Below are 21,359 nucleotides of genomic sequence, written 5' to 3' on the forward strand. Positions count from 1 at the left end.
CAACCTAGTTGACACTTGATGTCACCTCCAGGCGTCCGGGTTAATAGGGGTGTTTTTAGTAGTATTGTAGGTATATTGTGCTTTTCCACAAAACTTGAGGATATGAACGAGTGTGATGCTCCAGAATCAAATAATACCATTGCAAGAGCTGAGCTGACTAGGTACTCACTGAGCACTATGCCCTGAGCTCATTGAGCTTCCTGCACGTTGATGTGGTTGACACGGGCTCGTCCAAATGACTGCTGGGGCTGCCTCATCTACTGACTGTTGTTGTAGGTGTTGTTGCGGATGAGCACTCGATTGGCACCTGATAGAACTGGCCTTGGTCCATTCACCGTGTTGGAGAAGGCTGATGTAGCAGGCTTGTTCTTGGTATATGGGCAGTTGGCAATGAAATGCCATGTCTCTCGACAGTTGAAATAGGCCCTAGCATTGCTGTTGTTGGTGGTGACTGGGCTGGCATTGCTCTGCGGGGCCTTCATGGTGTTCTGGCTTCTGAGCTGTGTGTTAGGGGCTTGGGATCCTGTCACTTGTGACTGGGTTCTATACTGCATTGGGGGCCAGATATCTTGGTGCCATATAGCTGGAATTCCTTAGTTTCTGGAAGCGATCCTGCTGGCGGGCCTTGCTTTCCAGAAACTTGCGCTTGTTATCCTTCCTTTCTTCAGCTTTGGCCCTTTCTGTGAGAATGGCCTTGTTCATCAGAGTGTTGAAGTCCGGGTAGATCTGAGGGGTAAGCAGGGTCCGGAGTTCTGGGTTCAATCCCTTCTTAAACATGTCCTACTTCTTTTCATCATCGTCCACTTCCTTTGGTGCATATCGGGCCAGATCCATAAACTGGTGGGTGTACTCTTCTACTGGCATGCTTCCTTGCTGCAGTGCATGGAACTCATCCACCTTGCGCTTCATGGTGGCCGAGGGGATATGATAGCAGCGGAACTCCTTCACAAATTCCTTCCAAGTGATGGTGGAAGCATCATCGGCAGCAAAACAGAAATTCTCCAACCAGGCTAAGGCAGTCCCGGTGAGTTGGTGGGCGACCAGAAGGACTTTGTCTCGATCCTGGCATTCGAACGGCTCGAGCTTCCTCTGGATTACACATAGCTAGTCATCTGCATCCAAGGGGTTGCTGGATCCGGCAAAGGTGGGTGGCTTGGTCCTCAGAAAAGCTGTCAGCTTGTCATTCATGGTCCGCTCTCGTGGCCGCTTGTTGACGAAGGCATTGGTCAGTGTTTCCAGTATGAGGGTCTGGTTGTGTATTATCTGTGCCAGGTCCCCGAGGGGTGGTGGTGGTGGCAGTGACACCTCTCCTTGATTTTCTCTTCTGTTCTGGCTCACTTCCTGTTCTTCCTGAGGAGGGTTCTGCCCATTAGGCTGTACTCCTGCATCAGCGGCTGAAGGGGTCCGGTTGCGGGAGGCTCTCGTACCGCTTTGGGAAGCCATCTGTAGATCGAGTAGAGTCTTTGTGAGATTGGGATTAAGATTATGTGATGTTTAAGTTGTTTAATTTGTATTTTTGAAAAGGCAGAATTCACCTTCCGCCGAAAAGCACACAGTCATACAAACAAGCAAACAACAAGCACACACAACTTTATTACTGCAAGGGAGGGCACAACACGGGGGGCAAGACTAAAACGCGTACTACACGTCCGGATACCGGTTCACACTTAAGGGTACAACTTAAGCCAAAGGGGCTGGGAGGGTACAACACTAGGGTGGCGTCGGGTGTTCTACTCGCGGGGCGAGCCTTCTTCCGGGGCGGAGTGTGCGAGTAGTCCTTGCTCGCCGTCCTCTAGGTTTCCATTTTCCAAGGGTTGTCCAGCAGCTCCCCCTTCAACGGTGGCAGTAGACCCTTCAGGGTTCTTGGGTGGGGCTTGTGGGGTTCTCAAGAGTGGTCCCCATCCTATGATGGGCGCCCCGAGTAGAATATGGTCTTCCCCAATTGCCGGGACTGGCGTTCCACTTCTCGTCCATTCTTGCATACGCTGGTCCCGGGTCTGCCTGAGGCTCTCCTGGGCAACCGCTTCGCTGCTGACCGTGGCTGCGGCTCTTGCATCGGCTTGGGCTGCCCGGATCTGTTGCAGTCTTACCCCGAGTTCTGCTTGCTCAGCTCAATGGGTCTGCTCCCTCAGGATACTGGCTTGCTCGTCAAAGAGCTGATCCAAGGAGGCCAGGTAGGTAGCCACTTGGTACAGGGGATCTTCTTCATGGCGGCGCCGTTCCAGGCTTCTCAGACGAGCTTCCCAAACTAGAGTTCTGATGGCCGGAAGGAAGAACCTCATTGGTGTGGGGGTGAGGTGTCCTTCAAAAATCTGGCACAGATAACGGAGTACCTTCCTGACGGCCAAGGAATAGGTGTCTTGGTGCCTAAACCCCGTGCCGGTCACTCGCCATGGCTGGATTCAGGGTAGCGGTCGCTTCTAGCGATGACCAGGATCACCCTGCAGCGGAGGGAACTATAGTGTTCGTACTCTCTGCTGTAGTACCTTGCGCGTTCCGTAACGCCAAGACTTTCTAGGGTATTGATCAAGAGGCTGGGGAAGCTAGGTGCAGCTTGGCAAAAGCCCTGGGTCCATCCTTCCTCAGCCATCTGAAAATCAAAGATAGGGTGAACAAGCTTTGCACAAATACTTGGGTACAAAGGGGATAGATGATCCTAATGTGGAAGGGCTTGGAAAAAGGGTCTCGATCCTAGGGGTCACGTCCTACGGCCAACCTACGGCTTTGATACCACCTGAAGCATCCCCTCATGAGAGAAGACTTAAAAGTGATACAATATCAGTCCCAGGAGGCTGATAACACTTTTATTACATCAGATGGTACAACACCGTACAACTCTACGCGGAAGTGGGCAGTGAAGCGCCACTATCGCGAGGATAACAACTAACACCCACACAATGATGTTAACTACGAAGAGGGGGTCATCAAAGTCTTGCGCCATACGGAACTTCCTACGGGTGACCCTATCCACAGGCAAAGTTGGGTGCAGGACGGGACCTCTACTCAACTTCTTCGGGAATGAAGTCTGGATCTTCCTCTGTAAAAATTAAGAGTGGGGTGAGCACAAATGTACTCAGCAAGTCCAACCACACCCACGGAGGGGTATAAACAGAATATAAGGCTAGGGTTTAAATTTGCAGAAAGCTAATTTTTATACAGGGGTTCATTTGAAAGAAAGGATTTTCAAAGCAAGTTTTTCTTGTACCGAGTAACATGTAGTGTTGATCCACACAGGATCCAAGTTTTAAGTTGCTACCGGACTCCTCATCCGCCGTAGCACACGGCACAACTACCGGACACATTTTCAAAACAACTCACGCCAACCTATCCATTTCAAGAAGAAACACTAGTTATGTGACCACACCGTAACTCGCCCAGTACCGTGGGCACGACTATTCGAATAGATTCTTAACTCTGCAGAGGTGTGCAACTTTACCCACAAGCGGGGTACCGCAACTCGATCACCTTAGTGTCGGTGCAGATCCCAACAAAGCCATTACCCACCTTAGCTAGACCTGACTAGCCATCACGGGATCCACCAAGGGGTCATTGATCTATCACAAAGATTTTAACCAGGGCATAAGTCACACAGAGCTAATCCCTTCTCCTTGATCACCCGTTGCTCTCAGCTCTCCTGATGGCTATCAGACTAACTAGTGGGGTTTATGCTAAGCCGTTGCACATACAACGGTCGAGTGGTTTGCACGATAGTGGAGTTAGGTGAGATGACACACCAACTCGGTCCTTAGTTGTGACAAGATGGATATCTCCCATCCTTGTTCTGCCACACAGGCACGAGCACAACATTCGGCAATTCACACAGAAGTGTCATCCATCTCGTCTAATCTCATCTTTCCAAATTCCACATTTTTCCCTTCCCACACACAAACACATTTTCCTTTTATAAAACAAGTTGTATTGTGTTTAAGGTCCTAAGCGTTCTAGCAGCGATTAACGTCCAAACAAATCACATTCAGACATTAATCTAGGTGGTCAAGGAATGGTTATAACAAATCAAGGGGTTTCTATCCAACCATGTTTTCAGCAGGAAAAACATATGCAATTTTATAAAATAGGCAAATAGGTTGTGTTTACAAAAACTGGGACAAAACATGCATCAAAGAATGAGATTGAACTTGCCGTCTTCAAAGCCTTCCGGGAAGTCCTGATCAAGGTACTGCCCTTCGGGTTCGGGGTCGCGGAACTGGTCCTCATTCGCTTGCTCGCAGTACTGCTTGTCAACGGGTTCTCCCTCGTTCACACCATGATCTATGACGCATACAAACAAACACACAATCAAGAAAAAGAAATAAAAGTTTTATCGTTGAGCTCAAATCGGAAACAATTAAGATATGGGGATAGGAGTAATATTTTTGGGTGATTTCCTAATGGCATGGCCAAAACTATGTTAGGAATGGCATGGTAAAGTTTCAGGTCGATCGGAGATTGTTTGGCGCTTGAAATGATAGGCCGAAGAGGGGTTTAGGGTTAATTATGGATCCAAGGGCTACTTTGTAATTATTTTTGAGATAACAGGGGCTTGGTTGGAATTTTAGAAAACATCGGGGTCACTCTAGAAAAGTGTAGGGGCATATTTGAAATTAAGTTTATGGTGGAAGGGTTTATTTGCGAATAGGGAAAATAGAAAAGGGCTCTTTTGTAAATGAAATAGAGAGGTGGGAGGGCCCTTAATGGAATAACAGAAAGGGCAGGGGGGTATGGGCATATTTGCCCTTCTCTTCTTCCTCCCGACCGGGAAACAGGGGAGGGCGCGTGAGGGGCGGCTGCGGCCGGGTAGTAGGGGGAAAGGAGGAGGGGTGCACGGGGAATGGATCCCCCCTCCTCAATTTCGGAGGAGGGGCCCCGCACGGAGGGGAGCCATGGCGGCAGGCGGCCCTGGCCGGTGCGGTGGCGGTGCTGCAGAGCCTGGCTGCGGCTGGGGCTAGGGGAAAAGGAAGAGGGCGATGTTGGGATCCTTTTCCCTCACTCACCATGGACTGGGGTGCAGCAGAGCGTGCTAGCCACGGGGGCCGGCGGCGGCGGGCAGAGCTTGCTCGGGCGGCGGCGCTAGAGGGCTGAGGTGGAGAGCTGGGGGTAGTGGGCTGGTCGTGGAGGTCGGAGGTGTGGTGAAGGGCCTACTTATAGGCGTGGCAAGGTGGTGGAGTGGGCAGGGCGTGTCGGGCGGCCGGCGAGGTAGCTCGCGGCTATTAATGGCGTTTGCCGTCGCGGAGCGGCGGCGCGAGCGGCGAGGTGGCACAGAGCGATGGGATAGCTCGGGCAGAGGCCGTGCGGCGCGCCGGGCACTGCAGGCACGTGGGGCGCGTGGGTGCTGTGCGAGCACAGGAGCGGTCGGCGGCGAAGGCGGGGCGCCGCACGTGGCTTTGCTCGCTGGCGGACGCGGAGCTCGGGCATCAAGGCAGGCAAGCGGCACGACGGTGTCGGGGTCGCGCAGAATGCGCGTTGCGCACAGCGCGCGCGGTGCATGAGCAGGCGGCGAGGGGCGCGGCGTCAAGCTGGGAGCGGCGAGCGGCGCGGCGGGTGGCTCAGCCGCGTGGTGCACCCGCGGGCAGGGGCGCGCGCGTGCTGGTGCCGCGCGTGGGGTCGGCCGGGAGCAGGGGTGCGCGCGTGCGTGGGTGGCGCCGAGCTGGGCAGGCGTGCGCGCGTGCGTGGCCGGGGCGGCGCGGCGAGTTTGCTGCTCTGCAGCGCGCGGGAGAGGAGAGAGGGAAGGAAGGGAGGAGGAGGAGGAAAAAAGAAAAAGAAGGAAAATGGAAAAAGGAAAAAGAGAAAGAAAAGGAGAGAGAGAAAGAGAGAGAGATGGCGGAAATTTCGGCGACGACCACGGCGGTGTCGGGCACGCGTGCTGGTCGGGCGTGACACGTGGGACGAGAGCGAACAGGGAGACGGGACAGCGATGGATTCGGATGTCGGGACTGGTTTTTCGGGAGATTGGGCGGGGAAGGTCTGAGCTCAACGATGAAAAGTTTTGAGAATTATTTTTAGCGCGTGTTTTATTTTGGTAGATTTTTCGGGATGTCACAGCATCGGAACTTCCGGTGCAGGGGCATCGGTTCTTCCGGTCACTCACAGCAACTGAAGTAGTCGTTGGCTTTCTGACACAGCTGCAGCGACTCCAGGGACCATCGGTTAAACCGATGCATAGGGCGTCGGTTAAACCGGTCACACATAACGCCAGGACTAGCCGTTGGATCTCCCACTTCTGCTAACATCATTGCACCGACGCTATACTCCGATGCACCATCGGTTAAACCGGTAATGAAGACTTGGCTCCTGGGCACTTGACATCATCTCTAGAATATAGTACGTTGAATGCACCGATGCTTGACTTGACACCATCGGTTCAACCGGTGCTTCACTTCTTTCTTCACTTGATCTCCAGAGGTGCTCAGTCTTGCACCAATGCCAAGGCGTCGGATCTTCCGACAACCATCGGATGCACCGATGCTATAGGCATCGGTTTTTTCGGTGCTACTGATTCCAGTAGAACTCGTCCAATTCAGTGTTTTTTTTAGTTTTTTTTTGTGTTTTGTTTTGTATGACTTTTTAATTTCATTCCTGAAATATAGAAACGTTCATTTAACAAAACTATTAGTCCCATTGATTACGTTGTCATACGATCACTAAAATCACTCAAAATGACATAAATAGTGCCATATTCGTTACAGGCAGAAGGCGGGCGGGCGGCGAAGCCAACCAGAGCACCGGAGTAGTAACTGCGCGCGGAAAGCTCCAGCCTCCAGCGGAGCTCGCGATCGAGGTCGTCGCCGTGCAAACTGACGTAACTGGCGTGCTGTGGACTGACGGGCCGGGCCGGGCCGGTGATGGTGACAACAGGCACAGCCGCGAGCGAGTTTTTCATTTTTATATTTTAAAAAAATAAAATTTCAAAAATATATGTCGATTTGGAAAAATTTCAAAAATGTGTGCCCATCGCCTCTTGCGCGGGCGACCGGGTCCTGTCGCCCATCCAAAAGGCGACAGGGACCTTTTTTAATAAAAATATGTACATCAAAATCTCTAAAAATCTATTTATAATAAAAATATATCCGGGTAGGCCGGTCGCCCGACAGTTGGGCGACTGGGGTGCTTTTCGCTGCTCTCGCTCCCGGTGGCCGCGAGGAATCTTGGGCGTCAAAATATCTCGGCCAGTACGTTGGATGATGGTCTACGGTAAGGAGGAGAACGGCTGTCACGTCACGATCTCATCATAGGCCCTGCTGATTGTACTAGCGTCTTGTTTAGTTACAAAAGAAAAGATTTTGAAATAAATATTTTTCACAGTTCAAGTATTAAATATAGACTAATTGTAAAACTAATTACGGAACTCGTACATAAACTTCGAGACGATTTTTTAAGACTAATTAATTTATCATTTGAACATAGTTAATATAGCAGTACTGTAGCAATTTAGTGCCCAATCATGATCTGATTAGGCTGATTAGGTTCGTCTCGTGATTTACAAACAAACTATACAATTAGTTTTTTTATTTCATCTATATTTAATACTCTATGCATATAAGATTCCTTTCAATATGATAGTTTTCGAGTGTAAAGTTTTTAAAACTAAACAAGGCGTAGGTTTGTTGGATGCTCATCAATAAAGCTACAGGCTACACCAGTCGGCACAGGGAAGAAATGTACAGGCCACACTAGCCTACTAGCGGCTTGTTTGGTTGGTGCTAGAATCCTAGCGCGCTAGGAATAGTAATAATTTTGACCACTAATTACGGTGTCAAATAAAGTCAGTTTACAAAACCAACTTCAGAATCCCTGTGCCCGTGACTATAAAGAATCTAACGAGGCCTTTGACCGCGCGATTAGAGGACGGTTACCATAGCATCACTGTAGCAAATCATCGATTAATTACTATCATTAGATTCGTCGCGTAAAGTTACACCCATTCCTAAAAAAATTTTACAAATAGACTTCATTTAGTATTTCATGCATGCGAGATTTTTTTTTCGAAAAGCGTGCGTGCTAGATTTGTTGCGGAACCAAACAACACCTAGCCCACCACGCAACAGTTGCGCATGTTCCCGGTCGGTCCCATCGTTTTGGTTTTGAACTGCGTGCTCACCCAGCCCAAAACCAACGTGCTGCCCGAGATATTTTGACGCCCAAGATTCCTTGCGGCCATCGGGAACAGCGAAAAGCGGTCGGCCCCAGTCGCCCAACCGTCGGGCGACAGGCCCCCAGTCACCTAACTAGCGGGCAACCGGCCTCTCCGGATATATTTTTTATTATAAATATATCTTTATAGATTTTGATGTAAATATTTTTATTACAAAAAGGTCCCTGTCGCTCTTTGGATGGGCGACAGGACCCGGTCGCCAGACAGGCACCCATTTTTTAAATTTTTCCAAACCGACCAATATTTTTAAAATTTTATTTTTTTTAAATATAAAAATGAAAACTCGCCAGCCGCGACGTTCTCCCGTCAATTGGTGGGCCGGGGCTGGGATCGGAGCCTGAGAGCGACTCGCGGCAGCGGGCCAGCGTCCGGTGGCCGTTTCTCCACGCCCCGCAGGCAGCAGCTAGCGGCTCCGAGGCTCGCTCGTCTGCGGGCTTTGCCTGATGGAAACGGCGTTTATGATGACTGATGAGGGTGCTCGATCTTGAATGATTATCGGAGCGACGACGGCTAGCTGAATATGTGACCTTCTATTTTTAGATCGACCGCAGTTTCCACTGTTTGATGATCATCAGCTGCCCAGTCATGGTCACACACACACATGCATGTCCTGCCCATTCATTACCATTTTTTTTAAGTTTACAGTACAAGATGCAAAAGCTCCGTCCTTCGTAATGGCCCCGTTTGATTTGTACTGTACTAGTGAATAGTAAATAATGGTCCCGTTACGGTGTTAAATAAAACCAGTTTACAAAACCAACTTAGTGACCATAAAGAATCTAATGATACTCTTGACCGCACGATTAGAAGATTATTATTGTAGCATCACTATAACAAATCATCGATTAATTATTGTCATTAGATTCGTCACGAAAAGTTACACCCACCACCCACCTCTGAAAAGATTTTGCAAATCGATTTCATTTAATACACTATGCAGACGAGATTCTTTTGTAGAATGAAATAGAATGGAAGGAAACAAATAAGGCCAATAGCTCGCTCCTGGGTTTCTGGTCTGTCTATCTCTGAACGACGTTCTGGCAGCGAGGTTCTTGCTGCAGGCTTTTTGTCATTGCGACGCCAAGCTCGAGATGACTTTCCCAGCCAAACCACCACCCGAGATGCTTCTATCGGCACGGCTTCTCCTCCGCCTAGGAAGGAGAAGGGGATCGAGGAAAACTAGACGTACAGGGACTCAGGGAGCGAGCGAGGGAGGATCGATCGGCCGGGAGCAGCTAGCGAATTGATCGAGATTCGAGAGAGATCCAACGTCCGTGTCGCCGTCGCGCCTTTTTCCCCTTAACGTACTGTAGTGGTTGCGATCCCTGTCCGGTTATTTGTCGTCACCGCCAGCCCCTCGCCCTCCGTTGAGCGTCGCCGTCGGCCACCTCTACTTTTTTCTCCAAAAGGAACACGCACACTGAACGCCGGGGGGACTTTTCAGCTCGAGACTTCGTGTGTGCATGTGTTATGTGTTGCCGCGGGAGCTGCGGACAGAGAACTAGCGCCGGATCTTCAAGTTGTAAGATGGGATCAGCCTGCGGACGTGCCGACCTGAGCGCGGCGGCGGCCGGCCGGCGCGGATCCACCATGAGCGCTCTCGCGAGAGCCCGGATTCGGGCAGTGCGGCCCAACCACCTGGGCTGGCTGCTATCTCGTCGCATGAATGCATGATCTCAGCCTGATAAACCTGCCCCCGGCCCATCCGTATGGGCATAGAAACCGACCTCGAGCCCAGTCCATTGATGGGCCTAGAAGGAACAGTAGACAGTGTGGCAAGGAATATATCTTTTATCTTGTGCCTCGGCCGCCTGGTAAAACCCAGGTAACCGAGACGGACTAGATCGACAAGCCAAACCGACGCGCTGATAACCCGGCATCATATATGTGGGCTGTGGCCCGCCTCTGTCTACCTCTCTGATCGTTTCGATCGCGTGGCAAACTGGCAACGGAAATAGAGCGGGACGAACGGGCCAGAGGAGGATCAGAAGGTTGAGGAGAGAAGGGATCGCAAGAAAGATGTATGTGATGACCACTGCAACGACGACCAATGGTCCTACTGCGACAACTGCCAAGAAACGTAGAAGGAAGACGAAGAAGACAACGGCGACCAACGGCACTACCTAGTACCTACCTCGCCAACTGTCACAAACCAGCAGGTAGGCAGCCACTCAGTTCTTTCGAAGGAAACTATATAATTGAGAACAATAGCAACTTGACAGGAAATTGAGCCCTAGAAAATTTTTGTAAAAAAAATAAATTGATTTACAAAATGCCGGATTAGAACCCGCGACCTAAGGATTTATCGGCGAATGACTACAGTCCTCCACACTAAATGTGATGTATTTGAGGATGACATATATAAGTTCAAAGTGATAATTCAAAGCTTAGAACTCCAAAGAGGTAGAAATTGTAAGGAGCATGGCCCTATTAGGTCATTGTTTGTGATTTTAGTGATTGTGTGATAACATAATCAATGAAACTAATAAGTTTGTGAGATCACATTTGTTGGATTTATATGTCCCATGGATAAAATTCAATATGTCCAATTCGCTGTATAGTTGTGTTCAATTCATCGTCGAGCCACTCAAACCATAGTGAAAAAGCAGAAAGAATATTTTTGAGGTGTCCAAATGATCGCCGCGATGAGTTGGACAAGTGAATGCAGAAATAGTAGCACCGGTTTAACTGATGACCCTGCACCGGCCTAACCGACAGTCATTGGATAAACCGATGCACATGTCGGTGCATTGGACAGAGCACATGAAGACCAAATCAAGAAATGGGCATCGGTGCATTCACCATAGTATTGTCCAGAGAGCATGTCAAGCGGTCAGAAACCAGATTTTCAACACCGGTTAAACCAATGGTGCATCGGAGCAAGGTGTCGGAGCAATGACGTCAGCGCCGCAAGAAAATCAAGACAGATCTCTTCAGCACCGGTTGAACTGATGGGTCATCGCTGCATTGCATCGGTTAAACCGATGGTGCTGAGTCAGCAGCAGGAAGCGCGTCAAAATTGCAACGACTAGTTTCAGGCTGAGAGATCGGTTAAACCGTCGCCCCCTCATCGGTTGAACTGACAGTTTTCGCAGAAATGCCCCAACGGCTACAAATGGCTACTTCGAGTTTGTGGGCTATATATATGGCTTTTCCCGACCATTTTGGAGTTGCTGGAATTCAGAGAGACCCCATACACATTGAAGAATATCTCCAAACCATCCAAAGAGCAAATTGATCACATCATTAGGTTTAGCACATGCTTTGTGATTGAGAGTGTTAGGCTAGCTCAAGATTGAGTGTAAGAGCAAGGTGTTGTGCCTTGTGAGCTGGTTCTTGAGTGAATCAAATTGTATCTCATTGCGCCGGTCATCTTTGGAGTCTTGGTGGCTCGCCGGCACATCAACAACCCTCTAGCTTTGGTGTGGAGCGGCGTCGACATCTTTGTGCGGGGGACATGGAGACTCTCATCCTTCGTGGAGAAGCTTCTTAGTGGAACCAGGGGCCAAGGTGACCGTGGTGACTTGCAAACTTTGGTGGCGACGCAAGAAGAGACCCAGGAGAGACTTGGTAGCCGAGAAGCGGTACTCTTCGTAAGTGTTTCAACAACGTAGAGTAGGAGCGGCTTAGTGCTTAACCGAACCACGGGATAAATCTCGCATCAAGAGTTTGCATTCTCTCATTCTTATTTAAGCTTCCATATTTCATATTTGCAACTTGTTTGACTTACTTTTTTAGAGTAGTATCTAGATAGGATTGGTTATAGATTGCATAACTCTTTTGGGATGAGTGTTTTCACACTAGAAGAACACTAGTTGCACATCTAGATAGTATGTTTTAGTTTAATTTACGAGCAAATTAGTTGGAGCTCGAGGTTAAGATTTTTAGTTTGCCTAATTTACCCTCTCCCCCTCTTAGGCTACGAGCACCCAATTCGTTTCAGAAATTCATTATTCATGTTTGTAATATGTACTGTTTATACATATTTATCTCCCATGCGGTCATGCCGCGAGCAATGAAGATTTGTAAAACGAGTGCTTCTCAGTTTCTTTTGGGCCTTAATTTCAAACCCCTTTTCATGTTTCAAGAATCTTCTTTTTGGCATATTTTCTCAAGTTTGTACTACCAGCTTGAGCTAAACTTGTTTGTAGTTTGCTCGTAATTTTCATTTGTGTGCTGCCTATTTTTCACACATGTTTGTGTGTACCGGTTTATATTATTTCATTTGTATAGTAATTTTGCTTATTTCATTTAGTAAATTGCATACAGCCCAGCTGCCAAATTACAATAAGACAATTGTTTGAGTATAGATCTGGTCATCAATGCACACCTACTACGTCCATCTCAAATTATTTGTCGTTTTAGTTTTTCTAGATGCATAGATTTTATTATGTATCTGGATATATATTATGTCTAGATGCGTAATAAAATCTACATATGTATCAAAAGCTAAAATAATTAATAATTTAGCATGGAGGGAGTATACCTATCATAGTAAGAGGAATGACCGAACGATGTGGCACGAGACAGGTTAAAAAGTCTAAACTACGGTATGATACCATCTCGTGCAGTCATGCCCTTTGTCTTACTGGCCTGGACTGATCCAGTTCAAGAGGTCAACTCATGTTGAGAGGCTGCTATAGGTCTATTTAGGATGGTATTTCACTGAGCAACCGTTTCGAATCAGAGGATCAGCAAGTAAACTATGAATTATGATCATGGCCGGAGAAGATTGCCGGCCTCCCACATCCATCGGATCTTTTGTATAATCAAGTGATATTTTCATATATAAAAATGCTTCATTGGTCCTCAGCGAAATAAGGAAGAACCAAATGGATACCGTGCATGCACACCAGATGAAACAATGCGTCGCTGGTCAGTTGCTTTCCACAGATTCCTTATAGAGCGTGCGCCGCTACCGGTAGCGGCGAACGCCTGGGCGGGAGGTGGGCGGGCGGTCGGCGGTGAGGTCGAGGCAGCGGCCTTCTTGTTTTGGGGTTGCTGGGGTTCGCCGGAGTTCCCCGGCTATAGAGAGAGGCCGGGGGTGGCCGGCCGGCCAGGCGGAGGTGGCGGGCGCGGGGCGGCGAGGCACGGTGGCGGGGGCACCGCCGGCCGGGCGGTGGGGGATGGCGGTTGGGCAGGGTCGGGGCGGGGGCATGCTGCGGCGATGAGGCTCCGGCGGCGATGGGGGAGGTCGAGACGGCGGCAGCGAGCTCCGGCAACGAGGTTAGGATGGTGAGGTCGAGACGGAGGCGGCGGATCCGGCGGCGTGAGCCGCCCAGAGATGGAAAGGGCGGCGGGGGCGAGCTCTGGCGATCCCAAGAAGAAGAAGAAGCCAGGAAGAAGAACAGTACTAGTAAAGGGAAGTTCGTTCGCTGCTACTGTTAGCGGCGAACGCGCGTCCTGCAGTGCCCCCCTGCTTTCCAGTGGAGTTACCAGTGGCCTTGTATTATACGACAAGAGTCGTCTTTTCGTCAGAGACAAAATATTTGCAGGATTTTTTTCATAAAAATTAAAAATTGGAATACAAAGGTGACCGTTGCCGCTGCCTCCTCCACAGTGCTACAACTGGACTAGCGGTGGGCGGCTGCCCCATGCATCGATTCGAAGCGCCTCCACCCCAGTGGTGGCGGCGACGAATCCGCCGCCAGTGTGTCCGGATCCGGCCTGGCCTTAGGAGCCTGTGCGACAGTAGATGGGGAACTGCAATTGCTAGCAGGTGGGTCGCTCAGCTTCGGCTCTCGAGCGGACCGCCGGCTTGGAGCTGCTTGTGGGCATGTTTGTCGAGTATAAATATACCAAATAGCTAAAGATTGAGGATTAAAGGCTAAGTCGCTTCGTCAGGCTAGTTTGATAACAGCATCAACCAAGCCCCGACATACGTGGTGGGTTCCCGCTTCGTCTGACCTAAGGGAACGAATTCCTTCAGTCCGACCTAAGAAGAGAGCCCGTGTCTCGCCCGACCTATTGGTCGGACCCCCTTTGTTAGGCAGCCAGACAGAGGGGGAGGGGACGCACCCGGCTGTAGCTGGGGCCCACCATGACCCACGCTGAGCGGGTCTGACAATGGCACAGGTGGACATGCGACCGAGCATGCTTTGGCACCGCCTGCGCTAACAAAGTATACAGTGGAGTGCCCCTTCCCATCACGTCCTACGGCGTTGTAGGGCATAGGGTAGAGGCCGGGAGTGCTACATCAAGATTGAGATATCATCGTGTATCCCGCTCCGCAGACCACGTGGTCAGGCGGACCCGCCCGCGGAGGCGGAGGGTGGCGATGGCAGCACCAGGATGGTCCGCGGCGACCAACGGCGACTGGGACGATGAAAGAGGGGTCACACAGACTTCAACTCCCTCTTCTCTATGATTGTACAATGTTCTCTTCCCTGTCGTATAATGGGTAGACAACAGGCCCCTGTGCGGGGGGAAAGGACCCAGATGAAACACATGAGACTGGGTAAAAACCAGACGAACACACACAAGCACACTCTCGTCGCTGGGAAAGAGGCAGGCGGAGCTCCGAGCAGCTCTCGCCGGCAACTGTCTTCACCTAACGAGAGCCACGAACACTCCACCTCTCCACCGATCTTAGATACTTGTGATGCCCATCCCTCTCTCGATTGTTTGTAACCCCCTACTACAAATCAGTGCAAGATACATGAGTAGCCCGAACTAGACGTAAGGTATTACGCCTTCCGGCGGCCCGAACCAGTATAAATCCTTGTATCTTTCTGCATTACTATCCGTCCCTAAACGTGCATCCATGGGAATCACTAGCCGGTGCTAAAACACCAACATTGCTGCTCAGGAGTTTGGCCGACGGCGAGTAGGGCGACAACTTCATCGGTGGCAGGCTAGCAGCCTTCTTGAACTGGTGTGCGGACATGGCTCGGACAGCACAAGGACGCCATGCTGCGCCGCTGCCGTGCACCTTGCTCCGGACCGCATCAACATCAGCCCTCCCTTCTCTTCCCTCGTGGTCCGGGCAGGGAGGGGGTTGGCAGCTCAGCAGTGCGTCGTGCAGGTGGGGGTCGTAACGATGCGGCACGCGGGGGCCGGCGCTTGGGCATAGATCTGCGCAGCCTGTGGGGCTGCGGCGGCCGACGGCGTAGGGAGTGTACGGACAACGTGGCTCGCGGCGGCCGATGATGCTAGCAGGCATAGCAAGTAGGCCAGCAGTGAAAGAGAAGGGAGGGTCGATGCAGCAAAAGAGGAGGGGATCGAAAGAGGGGAGAGAAGGACCAGAATAGAGGAGGAGGAACAGGAAGATGTAGTGGCTGTGGTGGCGTGCGATTGCTGGAGGGCGTGGGGCGCGGATCGATGATGTGAACGCCGCCGGATCAAGGAGCTAATTTTTAATGCCGCTGCGGGTGGCGTCATCCATCTCTAAAAATGAACTTTAAGGGGCGGGTAGTACGTCACCCGCTCCTGCAAATAATTTTTTTATTTTGAAATTCTGTTTGAATGAAAACATATAGCAAAACACATCAAAAAATAAAATGTTTACCATAAGCCTATTGTGACATGTAGAACCTTAAAAAATATCAAAACCATATTTCAGCATATATAATAGTTAAGAGTGTGAAACCATATTGTATAACTTACTCATCATACTATCTCATACAACTTAAGGTTCACATTGTGATTTCTACACTTATAATCACTTTATACACTAAAACGTGATTTTAATATTTTCTAGTTCTATAATCCACGATCGGCTTACGCTAAAATTTTCACCCTTTTATGTATTTTGCTTTTCTAAAATTAAATAAATTTCCAGAATAAATTTGAAAATCATTTGTTAGGCGTGGGGTAACCCGCCTCTACAAATGATATAGTCAGGGGCGCATCACCCACTCACCCGCTCCAAAAATGGATGGACCTATATTTAGGGGTGGATTATTCATTTTTAGGGGCGGGTGAGGGGGTAGTCCAAGGGCGGGTCGATTGTTACTGTAATCCGGCTTCATTTAATTTGTAGCAACGGGTCACATTTTGACTCGTCCCTAAATGTAATCCGGCTTCATTTAATTTGTAGTAACGGGTCACATTTTGACTCGTCCTTGAAAAATATCAGAGTATTCTATACAAATCATTTTTATAGTAGTGGAGGGAGGGAAACGGTTAATCATTCAATCATTCATCGAAGTATAAACCGTGGGAAAGATTATTGCTCTCGTACTACTGGGCATACCCAATACACAAGAACCTACGCCACTCGCCGTAGCCGATTTGAATAACTACTGTCCACATGGAAGACCAGGCTAAGACGTCGGCTGCCAATAATTTTATCTGGCAGTGTGGATGGAGCCGTTCACGAGGAAGCCGTACGTTGTTTAAAGGTGTAGATCTCTCGTCGGAGATCCCTTGATTCCCTTGACAACAACATATGAACCTATGGAAGCACAAAAAAAAAAAGAACCTATGAACCTATGATCGTCAATCATATCGGCAATCTCACGGAGGATGCAAATAAATCTGCATCCACTAGCAGACCGTCCAAACAGGCGGGTGAAAAGATGACATGATCGTCCTTACCGGCGGTCTCGCTTCCATGTGTCTTCGATTCAATTTTTAGCAACCCGAGTGGCCCGCATGATGCATACATACCTGCTCCTTCGTCGTTCGATCTTCTCCCAGAAACCAATTTTTTGAGTTTTGACCACGCCAGCATCTTGTGTTTGCCGTCTCCATCACAGTAACAGTAAACTTCGTCCGTTAAACTCAAACATTTCACCGTTCCGTCCCCCCGCAGCTGGTCGATCGACGATGGCGACGTTCGCAGCCACCCGTGCAAAAGCAAAACGCGTAACACCGGGTCCGCCTCGTTTGTCTCGTCCCCTGGCCGGGCCTCCGGGCCAACGGCTACATAAACAAACGCCATTGCCACAGCTTGCTAGCTCCCGATCACCTCACACCTCTTTCGCTAGCGTGGTTCGCACGATCAGCTCACCTATAGCTAGGCTGCCATGAGCACCAGCAGCAGCACCATGGCGGCCGCGGTGAGATTCGCCGGGGCGATCAATATCCGGAGGAGCCACTGCAGGGTGGAGGCCGTGGCGACGTCGTCGGCGAGAGGAGGTCGTGCCTGCTCGGAGCGCAGCACGAAGGACTACTACAAGGTGCTGTCGCTGGAGCACTCGGCGGCCGTCGGCGCGGAGGAGATCAGGCGCGCGTACCGGCAGCTGGCGAGGCGCTACCACCCCGACGTGTGCCCGCCGTCGCGCCGCGCCGAGTCCACGGAGCGCTTCCTCGAGCTGCGGCGGGCGTACGAGACGCTCGCCGACCCGGCGCAAAGGGTACGGTACGACGCCGAGATGAGGGCGGACGGGGAGGCGGCGAGGCAGGGCGGCGTGCAGTTCCCGAGGGACGTGTGGGAGGCGCAGCTGGGCGCGCTGCGCGCGCGCTCCGAGCAGCGGCAGAGGGCGAGGAGTGGAGGCGTCCGATCCGCCGTCAGCCGGCCGGTCTGATTGCACGAAAAGTTACTGGAGAGTTAAAATTTTATTCTTTGACCGTGTGACAACTCATATGGCATCTCTGGTTTTACTAGGGATGGAGTACGTTTTATTTGAGCACTGTAAAGCGTGAGAGAGCGAGGACTGAGCTTAGCTCAGTTGGTTCGCTCGCCAGGTGAGCGTGCGGCCGGGCGCGGGTTCGATTTGTGACCCACGTGTCTCACCGGGTACTGAGGTGGTGTGCGTAACTCTCAGTATCCTCACCGGTGGTGTGCGTAACTCTCGGTATCCTCACCGGGTACTGAGGTGGTGTGCGTAACTCTCGGTATGACGCGTTCTGAGACTTCTCAGGCAGTCTCGTCTACGCTGAGTCTGATCAACGTGGGCGTCCAAAATTCTTATATGACTCCCCAGTGCTCTTGGTGCTTTCAAAAAAAATGTAAGAGAGTATGTACTAACTAATTGTTTTGTTTTTGGAAGTTTGTATGCTGGTTTAACGTAAAAGACACTGCTTTGCTACGGTACTCCAATTACCTCCTAGGAGGTAAGAGAGTCGAAAGAAATCATAGCTGTTGATTTTTGAAATTTTCATTTAAGTAATTAAAGTAAATTAGAAAAAATCACAGCAACATTCAGTAAATCATGCAGCTTCCGTTTCCTATTTGCTCTCATGCACGGAGAGCCCAGCTCCTCCCGCACACGCATCATGAAAAAAAAATGCGGGCCATATCAACACAAGGAAATATTTTATAATTCAAAATCAAACCTACAGGACTAGGGTTGAAAACGAAAACGAAAAATTTCGATTATCGGGAACCATTTCGAGATTTTATCGAGATTCTCGTGTAAACGAAAATAAAAGCGACTACCGAAAATACGAAAACTGAAAGCGAAAATAATTTCAGCTTCTACTTACCGTTTTCGAAAATTACTGTATTTATCCAGTAATTTACCGCCGGCATTACCGTATTAGAAGCCCAGCCCAACACATGCCTGAGGTTCAGCTGTAGGCATAGGCACGACTCTGCACTAACACTATTTTTAATGGCATGCTAGTCTATATTTAAGTCTCTATTTGAATTTGGTTAATGATCATGTATGACTATGTCACGTATGCTGTGTCCAACTTTGTGACATATTATCATGCATGCTACTATGTGTCAGTTATCACGGATTGGTTTGATATTTGGATTAATATCTTAATCAAATCTTCACTACTTGCATATGAGATCTGTCAAGTCATATAGTTAATGTTATGCTCTATTATTTGATATGTTTATCTTTTTTAAATACCGTTTTGATGGGTTTCGATCGTTATCGATGTGTTCTCGACCGTATATTTCTGTTTTCGAAATTACCGAAATACCGGCGTCGTTTTTGTTTCCGAAAATACCGTACCGCTTTCATTTCCTATGAAAAAATGTGAAAGCAAAAGTGGTGGAGTCTTTCGCCGATCGTTTCCGACCATTTTCATCCCTATAGAGGACAAACAAACGTGACATGGTTGTTTGGTACGTACCATAATAAATAACCAAATCTTGAAGTGTGTGGTAATTTATATTAGGTGAGACTAGCCATCGTACTAGAACAGATTAAGCAAAAATACCTTCACATGTCTCCCATGTCACGTATTTGATATGAACAAATCCATGTCACGTTTACCATTCACACATTAGGAAAACTAATCGATTGATCTGATACACTTATGCATGTAAGTTAGATCTAATAAGAAGATACTTTCTATTTTTTAAAATTAAAACATCACATGTCATTATATTAATTTCTGTAAAGTGTCAACCCATTACCCATATCACGGTCAGTTACGGGAAAAAATAAATAGCCATTTGATGGGAGTAGTAGCAATTGGGACGCGTATGTCAAGCAGGTGCCTCAGATCTTCTTGGTGATTGACGAACCCATGTAGTGATCTGCCATGTTTTGACATTCACATTGAAAAATGAAAATTCTTTCATATGCACTCCGAAATAAACAGCCATCATATCATGTTAAAACAACGGAACTTTATCTAGCACGTTAGATATTTTTAGAGATTAGATCTAATAGGAAGTTAGTTCCTATACTTTCTCTATTTTTAGAATTAAATATATATAAATACTATTACCTCTTTGGAGATAATACTCAATTTTCACCCTTAAGATCTACTGTCCACAATTACTTTAGAGTACCGTAGCAAAGCCCAGTTAACTTACATCACCTACTACATCCCATTGGCACCTCAGTCGTGGTTTGAAACATGTGAAACTGCCATTAGTAGTACACCGGAGTACACTTACAGGTTACTATTCATATTCATAAGTCAACGTGATCTTGCTCCGATCCTAGTCAACAGTCAAAATAGGGGTAAAACTACGTTGGCTATGGGTGAAATCTCGTCGACAGCAAAATCGTAAAGTTGAAAAAGAAAACAAGGGTAAATTTACAATAATTTCACTACAAAGGAGGGACAAGAACATCAATTTTCCCATGCGTATGAGTACGTACCAAAAAACGATTTGCTCTAAATGGAATTAAATTAAAAACAGTCCCTTACTACCAGACTCTACTAATTTTTGTAGAATACGAGTGTTTGTGTTCGTGATTGGCAAAAAAAAAGTCTCTCTCCAAATTTTATCCTTGGCTGCATTGAAGTATCACCCTATCCTAACCACTAAAAAGTGAATGGTTTTGGCAGAGGAGGATCCATAAGGGCAGTCCCAACCCAGACTCTACCATAGAGTCTAAGTCTCTTATTTATTGTGTTTTGCTGATGTGGCAGTATATTTATGAAAGAGAGAGGGAGAGAAATCAAGACACCAAGTCTTATTTAGACTCCAAATCTTCACGCAAATCAAGAATGAATGTGAGAGAGATAAGTGAGCCATATAAACTAAAGTAACACACTTTATATTGGGAAGTATAGTTTCTTGTGATGGAGTTTTTAAGACTTAGACTCTATGAGTGGAGTCTGCATTGAGACTGACGAAGAGTTTCGAAGTTGAATGATGAAAACTGGATTCAACCAACACCTAGTAGTTAGTAGTACACTGGAGTACGGGACCTCTCTTTCGTGTACAACACGGACGTGATGGATGTCGATCGGATCACGGCCGTCGATAATCCGTAGCACAAGCACGGACACGTACGTGTCGTAGCAGTAGCAGACGAGGCGAGACGATCGATACGCAGGCAGGCTGAAGCGGCCACTATATAAGAGGCGGCCCCTCGTTGCGTTCCCACCCCTCCTCATCACCGTCCCGCCCGCGCATTCATCGTCGTCGTCCCTCCCTCCGGCGGCTGCGGCGGCGGTTGCGCCGGCAGCTCAGATGGCGGGGCTCGAGGAGATCAAGAATGAGGCCATTGATCTGGTACGAGCAAGCACTCATCCTAGACTCCCTAGATCGTCAAGAATGACCCTGCTGTCTGCTAGCTGCTGTGTTTTTATTGGTCGTTGTTCTTTCTTTCCCACTGTCGTTATCTCATCCTTCCTCGATTCATGGTCTGATCTTGCGGAGTCGTCTATCTTCTTAGAATCAGATCTAGTTTGTTCAATGATCCGTAGTCTACGAAATCTGTTTCTAACTTCCATGCGGCTTCCAGTTTCTCTTCCATCTGCAACCACCGCGCTTTTTCCGGGACTCGGTCAATCCCAACTCAAGACACCACAAGTAGTTTTTATACTTACCATGTCATATATACTTCATAGAAACTATATCCCCAATGGATAGTTTTTTCAAAATAAATTGCTATCCAATCAT

General features: G+C 48.7%; 1 protein-coding gene across 1 annotated transcript; it reads left to right on the forward strand.

Annotated features, from left to right (window-relative positions):
• The first annotated feature begins 17,118 nt into the window (after positions 1–17,118).
• LOC120662629 (chaperone protein dnaJ 20, chloroplastic-like) lies at positions 17,119–17,619 on the forward strand. The gene has a single exon (XM_039941737.1). The coding sequence runs from the start codon at positions 17,119–17,121 to the stop codon at positions 17,617–17,619; it is 501 nt and encodes a 166-aa protein (XP_039797671.1).
• The last annotated feature ends 3,740 nt before the right edge of the window (positions 17,620–21,359 follow it).

This window comes from Panicum virgatum, chromosome 2N (genome assembly GCF_016808335.1).
Source record: "Panicum virgatum strain AP13 chromosome 2N, P.virgatum_v5, whole genome shotgun sequence".
NCBI lineage: Eukaryota > Viridiplantae > Streptophyta > Magnoliopsida > Poales > Poaceae > Panicum > Panicum virgatum.

Bases quoted from the DNA above. Each gene is read 5' to 3' on its own strand.
- LOC120662629 (XM_039941737.1), top strand. From the start codon at position 17,119: ATGAGCACCAGCAGCAGCACCATGGCGGCCGCGGTGAGATTCGCCGGG.